Consider the following 17,067-nt stretch of genomic DNA (forward strand, 5'->3'; position numbering starts at 1 on the left):
GCATGGGTTGCTGAAGACCTATTCTACCCCGGATCTTCACAGGTCAGCAAATGTCAGAGTAAAACCTACTTATCTTAATCAGATTCCTGCAAAGACACAGTGAGCCTTTACATGTGATACTAATTTTCAAGCAAGGAATCATCAAAATAATACCAGCTTTCCAGTTCCTACAGTGGGAATTGTATCTATATTATATCATTACAAAATGTGCAGCAATATTGAGTTCAAGATTGGATATCTTTTTACATATTATGGTTTTCCTTTCATTTAATGTATAATTTATTCACTTTTGCCATTTGAAAACTACTTGAATTGTCAATGTGTATAATAACAGGAAATGTAGCTATGATATAAAACAAAATAAAGAAATAAGAGGAAAAATGATTTAATATGAATAAAAACGTATTCCCTATGTCAGTGACTGTCAGTTACATAATTAGTTTTGTTTGTTGTCCAATGCTGCATATATCTATATGTTACTGAGTCACACAGTCAATACATCCAGTGACTGACATCATGAGCATCTATACCAACAATTGGATGAGTAAGTGAGTTAGTGTGTGTTTAGTTTTACGCCGCTTTTAGCAATATTCCGGCAATATCACGGCGGGGAGACACCAGAAATGGGCTTCACACATTGAACCCATGTGGAGAATCGAACCTGGGCCTTCAGTGTGACAAGCGAACGCTTTAACCACTTGGCTCAATCAACCACCATTACCACATACATTAACCCATGCTTGTCGTAAAAGGTGACTATCGGGATTGGGTGTCAGGCTCGCTGGCTTGGTTGACACATGTCATCGGTTCCCAATTGCGCAGATCGATGGTCATGCTGTTGATCACTGGATTGTCGGCCCAGACTCGATTATTTACAGACCGCCGCCATAGTTGGAATATTGCTGAGTGCGTCGTAAAACTAAACTCACTCACTCACTCACAAGATACATTTGGCAGAACACAGGCAACACACTATACAAACTCTTACCATTTACACTCAAAGCAGATCACACATTTCACAAAAACTTTACACTTCATGTAGCCAAAAGTTTGTTGTTTCAGGCCTGTCATTAAAAAAACTACTTCCATGTGTGCCAGTTTCAAGTCCCTAAAAACTGAAAACTTGTCACTGTTTCATCAAGGTATAAATATGCTCCACATGACCAAAATAGTGGCCATCCATTGGATGAAAGTATTTGCTAATGACAAGCAAACGTTGCTGGGGACCTATATTCTTACCCAGAATTCCCTGGGGTCATATATTATAAGAGTAATTATAGTGCTATATTTAATATGCACAACAGCAAAAAGGCACTGACAGATGCCTAGGGCAGAAAGAATGCCATGAGTTCACACTTACTGTCAGTACAAGACGCAGCGGATTCAGCAAGAAGGGTATCATTTTCAAGCTATTTCTTCTTGACAAATTGGTTTAAAATTCAATGAATGCGAAGAAAATTTAACACCTTGGATGGCTCACAGCGAAGATTGACTGACTGACTGAGTTTGGTTTTACGCCACTTTTATCAATATTCCAGCAACATCACGGTGGGGAACACCAGAAATGGGCTTCACTCATTGTACCCATGTGGGGATTCGAACCCGGGTCTTCGGCGTGACGAGTCAACGCTTTAACCACTAGGCTACTCCACCGCCCCCTCAAAGCAAAGAGGACATCTGTTAAAAATCTACGGATACATGTGATGTTGAGTGAGTGAGTGAGGTTTTACGCCGCTTGTAGCAATATTCCAGCAATATCATGCAAGGAACACCAGAAATGGGCTTCACACATTGTACCCATGTGGGGAATCAAACCCGGGTCTTCAGCGTGACGAGTGAACACTTTAACCACTAGGCTACCCCACTGCCTGATATGTCATGTTGACCATGAACATTGAACAACTTCCATGAACATTGAGTTTGATGAAAGAGAGGGAGGTATAAAGGAATTATAACATGATTTATGAAAGAAAAAACAAACAAGTTTTCAACTCAGCATGACATTGAGTTCTGTGTGGTTTGACACAAAATTTTGGGCACTCCGTCATTATTGTATTCAATCATAAATATTTAGTGAACATCGCAGCTGTCAAAAGTAGTTTTAGTAGTAATCACTCATAAATAGTGATGGTTCCATTCTACAAATTATATATATGAATATATTTATATAGTGGACAATATATATATTCTTTGGAGAACACTATAAGAAGCAGAGGTAGTATATAGTAATTGTTTGTCATACTTTAGATTGCTTTGGACAGTGTTTCAGTTATTCAATATCGCCATGACAGCTTCATGTGTGATTAAAGCCCAAAGGAACATTTACTGCTTTGGGTATGATGCTGACAAACAGAAACATCATGAGAGCGAACCTCTCTGCATATGTTCCTGGCATGCCCAAGGGAGGTAACTCTTTGCAGAGAATTGTAGCTCCACAGATGACACGGCCACATATGCCCAATTGTACTTATATTTAATAATAGGTATGGCAGTATAATTCACAACAGTCTAGACAACAATAAAGCACAGGAACTCACAATATCAGAGTGAACACTAATTCTTCTTGATACAATTACAGGGAGGATGTGTGTTGCAAGTGAGTGAGTGAGTGAGTGAGCGAGTGAATGAGTTTATTTTTTACACCACTTTTAGCAATATTCCAGCAATATTGTGGCGAGGGACACCAGAAATGGGCTTCACACATTGTATCCATGTGGGGAATCGAACATGGGTCTTCGGCCTGAGGAGTGAACGCTTTAACCACTAGGCTACCCCACCACCCCCTAGCTCTGGAAAAGAGTGAGTGAATGAATTTAGCTTTACGCCATTTTTAGCAATATTCCAGCAATATCATGAGTGAGTGAGTGAGTATGGTTTTATGCCGTTTTTAGCAATATTCCAGCAATATCAAGGCGGGGACACCAGAAATGGGCTTCACACAATGTGCCCATCAGCAATATCATGGCAAGGGACACCAGAAATGCGCTTCACAAATTGTACCCACGTGGGCAATCAAACCCAGGTCTGTGGCATGACGAGAGAGCGCTTAAACCACTAGGCTACCCCACCGCCCAATCTGGAGAAGAACATACATAAGATGAGACACACATACACTTAATTGACCTTGAGGGCAGCGGAATAGTTTGTTCATATGTGGGATAATTCTTTGCTGTTGATGTCCTGTTTCTCCGCATGTGACACTTATGCGGACTCCGCCCTCTTAAAACAAGTTCCATCATCAAAGTTGCTTTATCATCTACACAGAATTTGTTCTCAGGAAGGGTGTTCATCAACAGAAACATGTCTCAAGTAAACACAACACTTATAAGTGGATGACTCATGTGGTGGAATGAGTGGGTGGGTACGCAATTGATTTGTTGAGGTTGGTTTTACGCCGCTTTTGGCAATATTACAGCGATATCACATCAGGGGACACCAGAAATGTGCTTCACATATCGTACCCATATGGGGAATTGAACCCGGGTCTTCGGCGTGACGAGCGAACACTTTAACCACTAGGCTACACCACACTGGCCCTTGACTGGTTGAGTGATTGATTGATTGACTGATTGATTAATCAAGTGGGTGAGTGAGTGGACAAGTGGGAGAATGAGTGAGTGAGTGAGTAGATGAGTGAGTGGATGAGTGAGTGAGTAGATGAGTGAGTGAGTAGATGAGTGAGGGAGTGAGTGAGTGGATGAGTGAGTGGATGAGTGAGTGAGTGGATGAGTGAGTGGATGAGTGAATGAGTAGATGAGTGAGTGAGTGGATGAGTGAGTGAGTGAGTGAGTGCGTGCGTGAGTGAGTGAGTGAGTGGATGAGTGAGAGTGAATGGATGAGTGAGTAGATGAGTGAGTGAGTGAGTGGACGAGTGAGTGAGTGGATGAGTGAGTGAGTAGACGAGTCAATGAGCAGATGAGTGGGTGAGTGCACATAAGTGAGCACCGTATTCATGCGGTTGCCTCTTGTCATCAGCAAAGTAGCTGTGCGTCATACAAAGAGAGTATGTAATACAGCAATGCTGTAAGTTGAGACAATCAGCTTCATAGAATTCCTTAAAAAGAACTACCTGGAACCCAGATTTCACCCTATTCTGTTGATGTTTTCCCCTAAATTTTAACTGTCTTGCACATTTCTTAAAAGAAGTTATTTCACATAAAAACACACACATCCTCTTTCAGATCATTTGTTATCATTGGTGATATTATCATTACGCTGACAGCATAGAGAATGTCGGATACACCAAACCACTCTGAGTGACAGCCACAACACCAATATTACATCTCCACTCATTAACAGAAACAAAACAAGTGAGTGAGTTACACCGCTTTTAGCAATATTCCAGCAATATCACGGCGAGGAACACCGGAAATAGGCTTCACACATTGTGCCCATGTGGGGAATCGAACCCGGGACTTTGGTGTGACAAGCGAACACTTTAACCACTAGACTACCCCACTGCCCTTTCCAATCAAGGATCAAACTTGGTATGACACTAAAAGCATAAAGAGTGTGGGATACAAACCAGACCACTAGTGACAAGCAAACACTTCAACCACAACACCAACATTACATCTCCAGAATGACAATCTTACCCATTAACAGAACCAAAACAACAAATCTGGTATGACACTAAAAGCATCGTGAATGTGGGACACAAACACAGATACTCCAAGTGACAAGCAAACGCTTTATCCGCAACACCAACATAACATTTCCACAACTGTACCTGTATCACTCACAATACACCAGATGACTTTCCTGACACACTGTCAAACCCGTCCACCACTCAGTGTGTGGTCCTATCTCAAACACCACTGAATAACACATATCTAAATATAGTTCTGATATTTCTTCACATCAGTGATCCCTACAGCCGTTCTGGGTGCAAAAAAGGGTAACACAGAACCATCTTCAGACTTGGAAACAGCTCACAATGCCTAGATATTAATCTTATCAAGAAACTCAAACTAATGCTATTTCTTGTGAAAAGAGAAAGCGAGGCATATTTCGGATCCTCCACGCCAAAGGCAGTTCCTTGCTCAGTCTTACACAGAGTAATCTCCTTGGACACACAGCAGAATGGGATTACTTAAGAGTGAGGAGATTTTCATATGTACTCAAAGGCCCACGGCAATAAGAACACAGTAAGCATAAGGTACAGCAAGATGGTTTTGTTGCCAGAATAAAGGCTGAAGCTCGTGGAAAACTTACTTGACAGGAAAACATGTTTTTATGATTCCTTTTCTTGGTTCTCTCATGAATGGTGCCATAAGTCGGGCAGGATATGGTCACCCTTTTATGAACACCTGATGTCAATACTATGTGATAGAGATTTATAAACACATACCTCTGACAGAATCACACAGACGATTTGCGTTGAAACTTATATCAATCAATATTTTTCCTTGAGAAGTGTTCTTGAAGATCTTTGGAGCTCTGGAGTGAGTGAGTGAGTTTGGTTGAACACTGCTTTTAGCAACATTCCAGCAATATCACAACAGGGGACACCAAAAATGGGATTCACACATTGTACCCATGTGGGTGGACGAACCTGGGTCTACAATGTGACTAGCAAACGCTCTAACCACGAGGCTACCCTACCGCCTGTCACAGAGATGACTGACTGACTGAGTTTGGTTTTACGCCGCTTTTAGCAATATTCCAGCAACATCACGGCGGGGGACACCAGAAATGGGCTTCACACATTGTGCCCATGTGGGGATTCGAACCTGGGTCTTCGGCGTGACGAGCCAACGCTTTAACCATTAGGCTACCCCACCGCCCCTTAAGATGAAACGTGTTTGGATAAGAAAGATAATTACAAAATGGGATAATCTGTAAATGTGTTGATAGTCAGAATGGCTGTAAATACAACAGAAAATATAAATGTGGGTGGTGAAATGGGCTTAATGTCTCACCTGCATGTGCAAGGCAGGACTGATGCCAGTCTTAAAGTTTGTTTGGTTGGTCGGCACCGCACTCAGCAATATTCCAGCTAAATAGCAGCGGTCTGTAAATAAACGAATCTGGACCAGACAATCCAGTGATCAACAGCATGAGCATCAATCTACGCAATTTGGATATGATGACATGTGTCAACCAAGTCAACGAGCCTGACCACCCAACGGACTAGCCAACTGAGTAGCCAACCACTCAAACAAAGTATACCACTTTGCGCCATCCAGTCTTGTTTTATCCCTTAATTCCAAGTATCAAGCGCGGAAACAACAGGTACCGCTTTTAAATGTCTCTTGGTATGATGTCCCCTGGAGGTTGATCTCAGTATCACAAAGGACTCACAGCCTTTGTAGCTCTGAGTCGGCCAAGGAGTGAGTCTAAATTAGGAAACATGATCAGGTTGTATTGCACAATCTTCCACCATCAGCAGCGACCATACAAAAGAACATGTCCACAGCCAGGGATTTCATGTTGGAAAAGGTTAATGGCAGGACTTTTTGAAAGAAAATGCTATTATAATTTCCCGTTGAAAAGAAACCCGAAACAAAAATATATCATTTTCTGAATAATATACACTGAATTTCAAGCATGATTGCATAGAGCTGCAAATGGCCGCCATTAGTTTGGTACAAGGACATAAACAATGACCACGCAATGATTGTCGCTACTGGTTCATTGTGGAACCTTACAAGATTTGAAGAAGAATTTTCATCGCTATTTTGTCGAAAACATCCTTCTGAATCTGTTTCAGCAATTAATCACACTGATTAAATTCTAACGTTGATGTTCAATTTGTTAAACTAGTTTCTCTCACAGTCCCTGAACCACATTATTTTCCCTACACCCTAGCCTTCCTGAACTGCTAAAGCCCTAAATGAAGCAAGTCGAGATTTCCCCAGGTTCAGAATCCGAATCTCTGGCCTCCCTTTAAACGAACTGGTCTCTGAAATGAACATATTTTACAGAAAAAAAAAGCTCATAGTAAAAAAATCATACAATGAAATGGAGCCCTGAGATTTTCTTCATTTTACGCTCCTTTTCAATTTAAATGGGTTTATTTGTTACAATCAAAATTATAGTGAGTGAGTGAGTTTAGTTTTACACCGCACTCAGCAATATTCCAGCTATAAGGATGCGGTCTGTAAATAATCGAGTCTGGGCCAGACAATCCAGTGATCAACAGCATGAGCATCGATCTGCGCATTTGCGAACCAATGACGTGTCACTCATGCCAGTGAGACTGACCACCCGATCCCGTCAAAATTATATATTCAGAGACTGCGTGTTAGTCTATTTGTTATTATATATTCAGAGACTGCGTGTTAGTCTATTTGTTAAACCCAAACCTTCTTCTTTTTTTTTAATAATCTAAAATAAAGCAGGGAATTTGACTCCGTGTAGTTAGAAATATTTACTATCAAAATGCCATCACATCATGATAGAATGTTTCAGTGAAGTGTAGATACTTATCAGACATTCTTGGCCTTAAGTTGTATATGTACAAGAGCCTTGGACTGTTATCAATTTTATTTTCATAGTGATAGTCATATTCAAACATTCTTGACAATAATTCCAGAAATTCCAATAATTATGTTGCTCGTTCATATATCCTTAAATATATATATAACAACTCGAAATTCTTGACAATAAATCCAGATTTGTAAGTTTCCTTAAATTCTTCGCTACGTGAAATCAATCGTAACCCTGCCTTGTATTCTCACCAAGTTCAGTTTCAAAACAAACATTCTGTGTCACCTGAAAGTGCAATATGAGCTTCGCTTCTCACTGCAAGGTACATAGTCAATATTTAACAAATCAGTGCCCATCAAATACCATGTGTATTTCAACTATTTCCTTTACCGTAATTAGTCTGAAATATTCATATGTGACAATGTTAGCGGAATGAGAATTTGCATCTTTCTCATCGGGGACCAACTATTTGATAGAGACCAACTATTTGATAGAGACCAACTATTTGATGGAGACCAACTATTCTGGCCACCTAACCCTAACCCTGACCACTGGTAGTTTTATTGGCTCCACTTCCAAAACCAGTTATTTTTTATTAAAAAGCATGGGTCTATATGTTTATCAATGTAAACAAGTGCAAAATAATTGTCCAAGCAATTGTTTTACTTTTTCAACAGCCTGAAGTATTTTCTGAACAATTTTCATCAGGATTTTTTTTCCTTCTTAATATAATTCCAGAAACAAATCTTTGAAGGGTATTTAGATGTGGAATGCATCAGAAAAGCAAGATTTAATGATGTCATCTTCTTTATTGCGAATAACATGACATTCCGGAGTGTATCACTGTATGCACAGGGGATGAAGGAGCAAGCATACACTCCAAAATATCGTGCTAACCACAATAAAGATGTTGACATCCATAAATCTTGCTTTTCTTCTAATTCCAGAATATGAAATGGCTGGTCCCACACTAAGAGTGTGAGTGAGTTTGGTTTTACACCGCTTTTAACAATATTCCAGCAATATAACGGCAGGGGAACATCAGAAATGGGCTTCACACATGATGGTGAGTGAGTGAGTTGAGTTTTACGCCGCACTCAGCAATATTCCAGCTATACGACGGCGGTCTGTAAATAATCAAGTCTGGACCAGACAATCCAGTGATCAACAGTATGAGCATCGATCTGCGCAATTGGGAACTGATGACATGTGTCAACCAAGTCAGCGAGCCTGACCACCCGATCCCGTTAGTCACCTCTTACGACAAGCATGGGTTACTGAAGGCCAATATTCTAACCCGGACCTTCACGGGTTTCACACATGATGGGTTTCCGCCCATGTGAGGAATTGAACCCGGGTCTTCGGTGTGACAAGCAAACGTGATAACCACTAGGCCATCCCCCCTACATTCTAATTGGAGGTTATATCTTTTAAATAAGAAAAATAAAATGAAATAAGAAATCATGTGTTATATTTTGTATTTCAGGATTTAAGACCTTCAGCCTCATCAGTCCATATCAAATATTAAAATTATGATATTTTAAATCAAAGAAATTGAATTTTAGTCATGCATTTGTTGTGCTAAAAATGGAAAACCATTTGGTTTCAAAATATTCTTAGTGTAAAATCTGAATATTTCTCTAGTGGTGTTTATTATTCATGTAAAACCGGCCAACCAGCTCTCCGCAGCTGGAGTTACTAGAATATTTACGGTATTTCCACAACTTTATGATCAATGTAAACTTTGACATACATCAATGAATCATTTTTAGTTTCTGGACACCAAATACTAAAACATCTCTTCAATCTTTTCCCTTTTCAATACGAAGTGCCCTGCAAATGGAGACAGCCATCATACTTGCTTGAGCAGCATCGATAATGTTCGTTGGAGGAGTGACTCTCAAATATTCGTTCAATCAAAGATGAGTTTATGTTTGAGAAAGGTATTCTTCATGGTATTATAAGAGCTATGTCAACACTCGTGTTAGCCCAACAATGAAAAATCGGTTTCCAATTTTTCCAACAAAGACATAGTGAAAACAGAATGAGGGGCCTTTTCTTTCTTTCAGTGGAAGTCGTATGAATAATGTCGCCACGTGTCGCATACCACCTCTGTGTGTATAGCAACTAAGCAACACGCACAATGGCGGCACTGGTGATATAAAATCAGCACGCAGTAAAATTGTAAATATTCATCAACTGACTGATTTTCTGAAAGTAACAAAATCTACGACAATTGCAAGCTTCCTAATCTTGTTTAGCTAAGGAGTATGGTAACAAAACCTGTTTTGTTTCAGATGATCACTTTCAGAGAGCAAACAAGAATCTTTATCAAAATCTGATACCATTCAATACCTAAATCGTATCAGTTCAAAATCCGAACAAATTCAAGCAAATACCAATATTCTTTCATGTTTCCTATTTGAACATTTCCAAATAATCAGTGATGAAATAAACATGAAAAATGTTTTAACAATTATGTTAATTGGAAATTGAAAACAGCAAAATAGAAATTCTGATCCTGAAAGAAAGGGTAGTATAGCATAACAAAGAATGCGAAAGCTGCCGCATGATGTTTATACTGCTATGAACACTATTTAAGTTATATCACAGCATCTCAGCCTGATGTGAGTGAGTGAGTTTAGATTTTATGCTGCTTTTAGCCATATTCCAGCAATATCACGGTGGGGAACACCAGAAATGGGCTTCACACATTGTACCCATGTGGAGAATCGAACCCGAGTCTTCGGCGTGACTAGCGAACACTTTAACCACAAGGCTACCCCACCGCCCCTTTCAATAAAAGTAGAGGTACAATGAATTATCAACAGGAAAGAGTGGTCATGTTTAAAATCAGATTAGAATTTTGAAAAGAAATTTTCAAAGACACCATAGCTGGGATCTTTCAAACTAAAACCTGCTTCAAAGGGTTGTTGTTTCAGTGCTGTTGAAAATACATTGACACGAGAAAAAGCTTTATGCTTGATAAAAAAAAATATTTAAAAAAATGTATCTGTGATGTTGCATACTTTGCTTCACATTCATAAATATACATAAAGAAATGTATGAGCAACGTGCCAAAATGACATTTTCAATATGGCCACCATAGCAGACATGTTTAAAAATCAAATTCAAATTCATGGTTGACATTATAGAGACACCACAGGTGGGATAGTTCAAACAAAGTTAAAGTTGCCGAGTCCAAGTCCATGTAGTTTGTGTGAAGGTTCATGTATGATTGAAGGAGAGCATGACAACCATATGATTGACATAACACAAACTCACTTTAGTTTCACTCATGTAAGCTAAAAATGTAAACATTATTAACAAAGTCATGCGGGCAGTTATGGGACGCCATCACACAATATAATGTGAAAGATGTTCAGTTAATCTTAATGACAAAATATAAAACTGCTACACTGTTGACAAAATCTGAAGAAATCTTTAGTCTGACTTTCAAACAGACAAAATAACCCGGGTTTTTTTATTTCATGTACAATTGTTTGGACAGTCAGATTTTGGGAGCCAACAATCTAGCAGTGAGATAAATCTCTTCTGGGAGATGGTAATTCTTAATGGGGATTGTCTCAAGAGTTCTGCCTTCATAAAATACAGCTGCTCAAAGTTAAAAAAACAATTATGGTCAGGATTACTGAGTGAGTGAGTGAGTGAGTGAGTGAGTTTTAATGCTACACAGCCTTCCAGTTATATTGCAACGTGTCAGATTAACGGGGGAGGAAATCTCAAGTGATGCCGGTCTCAGATCATTTTGGCAAAACCCCAATGAGAACAGGTTCCTGGCATGCAAAAGGGACACAACTCTGTTCAATGTATTCTAGCACCTAATACAACAGCAGCACCTATGATTCCCAGGATTACTGGAGTTACACTGCCATAAAATGGCTTTATGGAAAAAACCCCAACACATTAGAAACTTGATGATCTATAATGGTAGAATCAACGATGGTGCTGTTGTTATTTATGGAAGATTGATAAGTTTTGGAAAATAACAATTGCTCAAGATTTAAAAAGGATTTCCATGATAAAAAAACTTTGTTCATAAAACTTGCTTATCAAACCTAAAACACCATTTAAGAAACAAGTTTTGCCTCAATTGAATTTGATGCTTCAGTCTCCAAAGACGGAGATATTTCTTCCCTTGTATATGAACCAGGATGGACCAGGTTGAAAACACTTTAGACAAGTGAAATAAAATGGAGAAATACCTTGTACAATAAACTACACACAAAAATTAAGGAACACAAGCTTTATAGTGTTGCATCCTTAGAAGACCTTCACCTTTAAACAAAACGACTCCACAAGAGAGTCTGAAAAGGTGCATCCCCGTAAATCATAATTACTAATCTTACGTTCCATTACATTGTAGACAAAACATCTTGTTGCATAATGGAAAGCAGATTCAAGGGCAACTGCTCATTCAATCCTTGACACAAACATTTAGCATGTAACGAAAGCTGCAAATAAGCATAGAAATCATAGAAAAACAAAGATCTAATTTCCTGCACTTGCTGTAGATTTCCAACATTAGCGCTGTAACAGTTAAGGTTTGTTATGCTTGCCAAACAAAAAAAAGGAAACATTTATTGTGTGCGTAAACTAATTATACTGTGTAAATTACCCTGAATTGCTATGACATCCAAGTTCAGCAAATACGTAAACTTATTTGTGAAGCTGGTTATGTTTGTAAAAAGATTTTTGTACGAAAAAAGTATGATGAAAATATCACTATTTTTTGGGTCATCATTCCAATTTTGTATTATTTGTGAGACAACGCAACATAATCATTACCAATCCATTTATATTTGTATATACTCATACATACATTAGGAGTGAGTGAGGTTAGTTTACGAGCCGACCAGTCCTTGTTGTACCCATTAATGCCGAGCACCAGACAGGGACCAACAAGTACCATATCTTAACGTCTTCCGCTCTCCGGGCGGACGCTCTAACCACTACACCACGGAGGCGGTCCAATACATATGGGAATAACAGTACCATAATCACAATATACTGCAATGCAATTTATTTGCCATTAAACAGGTCTTCATTATATGTGGAGTAAGCAAGTGCCAGAAACTCTGAAGTTGTCCATACTTCAAATAGACACAAACATCATTATTCACAGTGTAGAGGTAATTATCTCTGGCAGTCATAATGTTAGACATATCCACAGGGCTTCACTTTGCATAAAGAATATCATTATTTCTTTGGAAGTTCAATATTGGAAATATGTAAACACAGATCTTCATTATATATGTTCATGTGGTTTATGGACAAGAAGTCGACCTTTTGAAATTTCGCTATGGACATGAAGTCGACCCGTGGTAAACTTTGATGTTGAAGGCGTTGCTCGAGTCCCGCTAATCCGCTAGTATGTGTTGTTTTAAGATTTTCCATAACCGGAGCATCGCGTAAGGCGTGACACGTAGTTCACTCAATATGTCATCAATGTTATCATACATATGAGAGTGTATTTCACAATGATGAACATATTTAAGGAAGGAACACGTGGTAGATTGCATTCAATTTCGAAATGGCAAATACACAGTTACATCTCGTGGTGGAAGATACCTGTGTGTTGGTGGATTTATGAGTGAAGCGAAATTGGATATCCTGGAAGTGCACAGAAAAGAAGTGTAATGTCACTGCGGCAACTGTCAATGACATTGTGACGATGGTGAAAGTCGACCATGCTTATCCCTGTGTCCAAGTAGACATAAAGGTAAGTATCTTGTCAATGCCTGATATCAATCTGTTACTAAGGAAAATATAAAAGTAAAATAGATATATCAAATCTGAATAATGTACGTGACCATGTTTTGCATATCGTTTAATAGATTTTGTTAACAATTCTAACAATTTATATATAGCAGTAGAGTGGTGTAACGTGGTCTGTGTAAAATAATGTGTAAAAAGAAATAATAAATCTACTTTTACTATCTTTCAGATGAACCAGTTTGCAAATGGTGCATCTCATCTACTTCATGTTGGATGATTTTGTATATGAAATAAAATGGACGAAATATAGTACTTTTCTCCTGTTGTCTGTGCTCTCAACCGCATAATCCGGATTATCGCCTTGTGAAAACACTGGATTATTTCTTTGTCTTTTCTAATCCTCTGTTAATTGGAATAAGATCAAATGGACAGGACGTCAACCTTTTTTCTTAACTGAACCGTGACATTTCACCCAAGGGTCGACGTCCTGTGCAGACACCGTTCAAATAGACACAAACGTCATTATGCACAGTGTAAGGGTAATTATATATTACGGTAGTAATCATGTGAGACATATGCACAGGTCTTAACTCTCCAATCAGAGAAAGCAAGGGTTACTTTCTCTTTATCAGTTGATAGACTAAATACTAGTATATGCGGACGTCTTCATGTTTTGGTAAGGTGTTAGCACAGTTGCCATTATTGGAAGCCATTATGTCCATCTGATCCTCATTTCAGTCTCCCTCTAAACAGGGAGCATAAAATACTTTTTAAATCAAACATAACTCTTGTATCCAGCAATAAACAATTACTGGCAGAAACATAAAAAAAACTGGTATGCATGCAGTAGCCATGGCAACATGAACATCAATAAAATCCAATTTTAATGATTAGGCATTGTTTCTTTCCTAAATAATCCTATATCAAAGTCGTCAGATTATTGTGAAAACTATTGATCCTGACAATAGTCATCAATAACAAGAAGTTAAAATAACCATTAGCATAAGAAAGAGTCTCTTAATCTGTCATTTTGATTAAATACATCATTACTTTTGAGCCTTTCGGTTATTAACATTTTTCTTAACATGCCGCATGCACAAAAAAATAACTTAAACTTGAAAACACCTGCAAATGATTTTAATTTATTTCTTTAGTTAACATCATTAATTCTGGTATAATGGGTTGTGTAACGCATGCACATACTCCTGGCTCGGACACAACACTGACTGACATTTGCCATCTCCTGAATACCTGTCTCCAGATTACTTCCAAATGCCAAATGGTGAAATGTGTTTCAATCATAAATTTTATGGTTAAATGCCAAGACGTTTCAGAAATTGTACCACTTTTGTGAGTCAACTATATATTGTTGTATCTTTACTCAGAGGCCCAGATATGCTGCGTATTCGGGTAAAATATGTATAGAAAATTTCCAATTATGCATTGAAAAAGAATTGTTGCATACCAATTACGCATTTAAAATGTTAGATACGCAAAACGTTTAAAACAAATGCGTACAAAATATATTTATAAAAATCGCTTGCGTAATGAAAAAGACATCGATTGCTATCAAGTTGTACTGACTGACTGACTGACTGAGTTTGGTTTTACGCCGCTTTTAGCAATATTCCAGCAACATCATGGCAGGGGACACCAGAAATGGGCTTCACACATTGTACCCATGTGGGGATTCGAACCCGGGTCAGTTGTACTGTTAGTATAGGACTAGTGTTGTACTGTCAGCATAGATGAGTGATTTTTTATGAAATCATTTCCATTATATTTAAGTTGGTTTTGATTAGGTATGACATAAGGCAGAACATACCTGCTTAGTAAACTTACTCAATGACATAATACTTAGGTAAGTAAAATGACTGAAATACGCACATATTTGAAAGCAGTGGGTAACGGAAAATGAAATACCAACTCAACATTCATAATACCCACTCCGGAAAAATACAGTGGGTACAGTACCCACATGAGCTAAATCTTATCTGGAGCTCTGTTTAGTCATATATTGTTGCATCTTAAGAGTGAGTGAGTGAGTTTTAAGCAGCAGGTTGCCTATGTTATTATTTCATTTCATAAAAAGGGAGTGGTACAATGGATCGTGGATGATTAATTTTGACACAATCAATTAACTCCCAATTGTCAATTGTCTCCCTGGCCCCATGCCTCAACAAATCTATTTCTGTGCCTCTGGACTACTCCACTAAGGCCAAGGCTCAATGGTCGTATCCCTGCCTGCTTGTACCACTTCATCCCCTCCAGGGCCCATGCCTATATTCCAATATCCCCTCCAGGCTCTATGCCTGTATTCCTGCATCCCCTCCAGGCCCCATGCCTGTATCCCTGCATCCCTTCCAGGCTCCATGCCTGTATCCCTGCATCCCTTCCAGGCTCCATGCCTGTATCCCTGCATCCCCTCCAGGCCCCATGCCTGTATCCCTGCATCCCCTCCAGGCCCCATGCCTATATTCCTATATCCCCTCCAGGGCCCTATGCCTGCATCCCCTCCAGGGCCCTATGCCTGTATCCCCTCCAGGGCCCTATGCCTGTATCCCCTCCAGGCCCCATGCCTATATTCCTATATCCCCTCCAGGGCCCTATGCCTGCATCCCCTCCAGGGCCCTATGCCTGCATCCCCTCCAGGGCCCTATGCCTGTATCCCCTCCAGGCCCCATGCCTGTATCCCTGCATCCCCTCCAGGCTCCATGCCTGTATCCCTGCATCCCCTCCAGGGCCTTATGCCTGTATCCCCTCCAGGCCCCATGCCTATATTCCTATATCCCTCCAGGGCCCTATGCCTGCATCCCCTCCAGGCCCCATGCCTATATTCCTATATCCCCTCCAGGGCCCTATGCCTGCATCCCCTCCAGGGCCCTATGCCTGTATCCCTTCCAGGCTCCATGCCTGTATCCCTGCATCCCCTCCAGGCTCCATGCCTGTATCCCTGCATCACCTCCAGGGCCCTATGCCTGTATCCCCTCCAGGCCCCAGGCCCCATGCCTATATTCCTATATCCCCTCCAGGGCCCTATGCCTGCATCCCCTCCAGGGCCCTATGCCTGTATCCCCTCCAGGCCCCATGCCTATATTCCTATATCCCCTCCAGGCTCCATGCCTGTATCCCTGCATCCCCTCCAGGGCCCCATGCCTGTATCCCTTCCAGGCCCCATGCCTATATTCCTATATCCCCTCCAGGGCCGCATGCCTGTATCCCTGCATCCCCTCCAGGCACCATGCCTGTATCCCTGCATCATTCTACAATTGCATCACCTCTTGCCTGTGCTTCTATTCTCGTCACAGTTGAAGGAATTTTTCCAGACAATCACACTACAGCTATTCTCATCGAGATTGTCCTTAACGACTTAATGAAAAAAGTTACCAAGATGAGTAATTCCGTGTCATGTCACAGTCATGTCATGACTCATGACCCTCAATACTAACGTGATATTGGTGTGGAAGAAACTGAAAAAATTAAATGGAGCTATTTCCACACATGACTGGAGGAACATCTGGCACTCAAAGGCCAATACCTATCTTTTACATAACACACAGAGACAAGACATACAGATGGACAGACGGATGGACAGACAGGCCCCTGCACTCAAAGGCCAATACTTATCTATTACACAACAAATACAGACAAGACAGACAACAGAGACAGACAGATGGACAGACAGGCAGACAGATGGACAGATAGACAGACAGATGGACAGATAGACAGACAGATGGACAGACAGACCCCTGCACTCAAAGGCCAATACTTATCTCTTACACAACACACAGAGACAAGACAGATACAGATGGACAGACGGATGGACAGACAGACCCCTGCACTCAAAGGCCAATACTTATCTCTTACACAACACACAGAGACAAGACAGAAACAGAT

General features: G+C 40.0%; 2 protein-coding genes across 3 annotated transcripts in view; one reads left to right on the top strand and one right to left on the bottom strand.

The window, feature by feature from the left end:
* LOC124280958 (D-glucuronyl C5-epimerase-like) overlaps window positions 1–17,067 on the bottom strand; it is a 339,439-nt gene that overhangs the window by 179,538 nt on the left and 142,834 nt on the right. The window lies entirely within an intron of this gene.
* On the top strand, window positions 15,722–16,618 carry LOC124280983 (protein TRACHEARY ELEMENT DIFFERENTIATION-RELATED 7A-like). Its single transcript, XM_046716992.1, has one exon. The coding sequence runs from the start codon at window positions 15,722–15,724 to the stop codon at window positions 16,616–16,618; it is 897 nt and encodes a 298-aa protein (XP_046572948.1).

The sequence above is a fragment of the Haliotis rubra genome, unplaced genomic scaffold (genome assembly GCF_003918875.1).
Source record: "Haliotis rubra isolate DU_JTF1 unplaced genomic scaffold, ASM391887v1 Scf277, whole genome shotgun sequence".
In the NCBI taxonomy this organism is placed as follows: Eukaryota; Metazoa; Mollusca; class Gastropoda; order Lepetellida; family Haliotidae; genus Haliotis; species Haliotis rubra.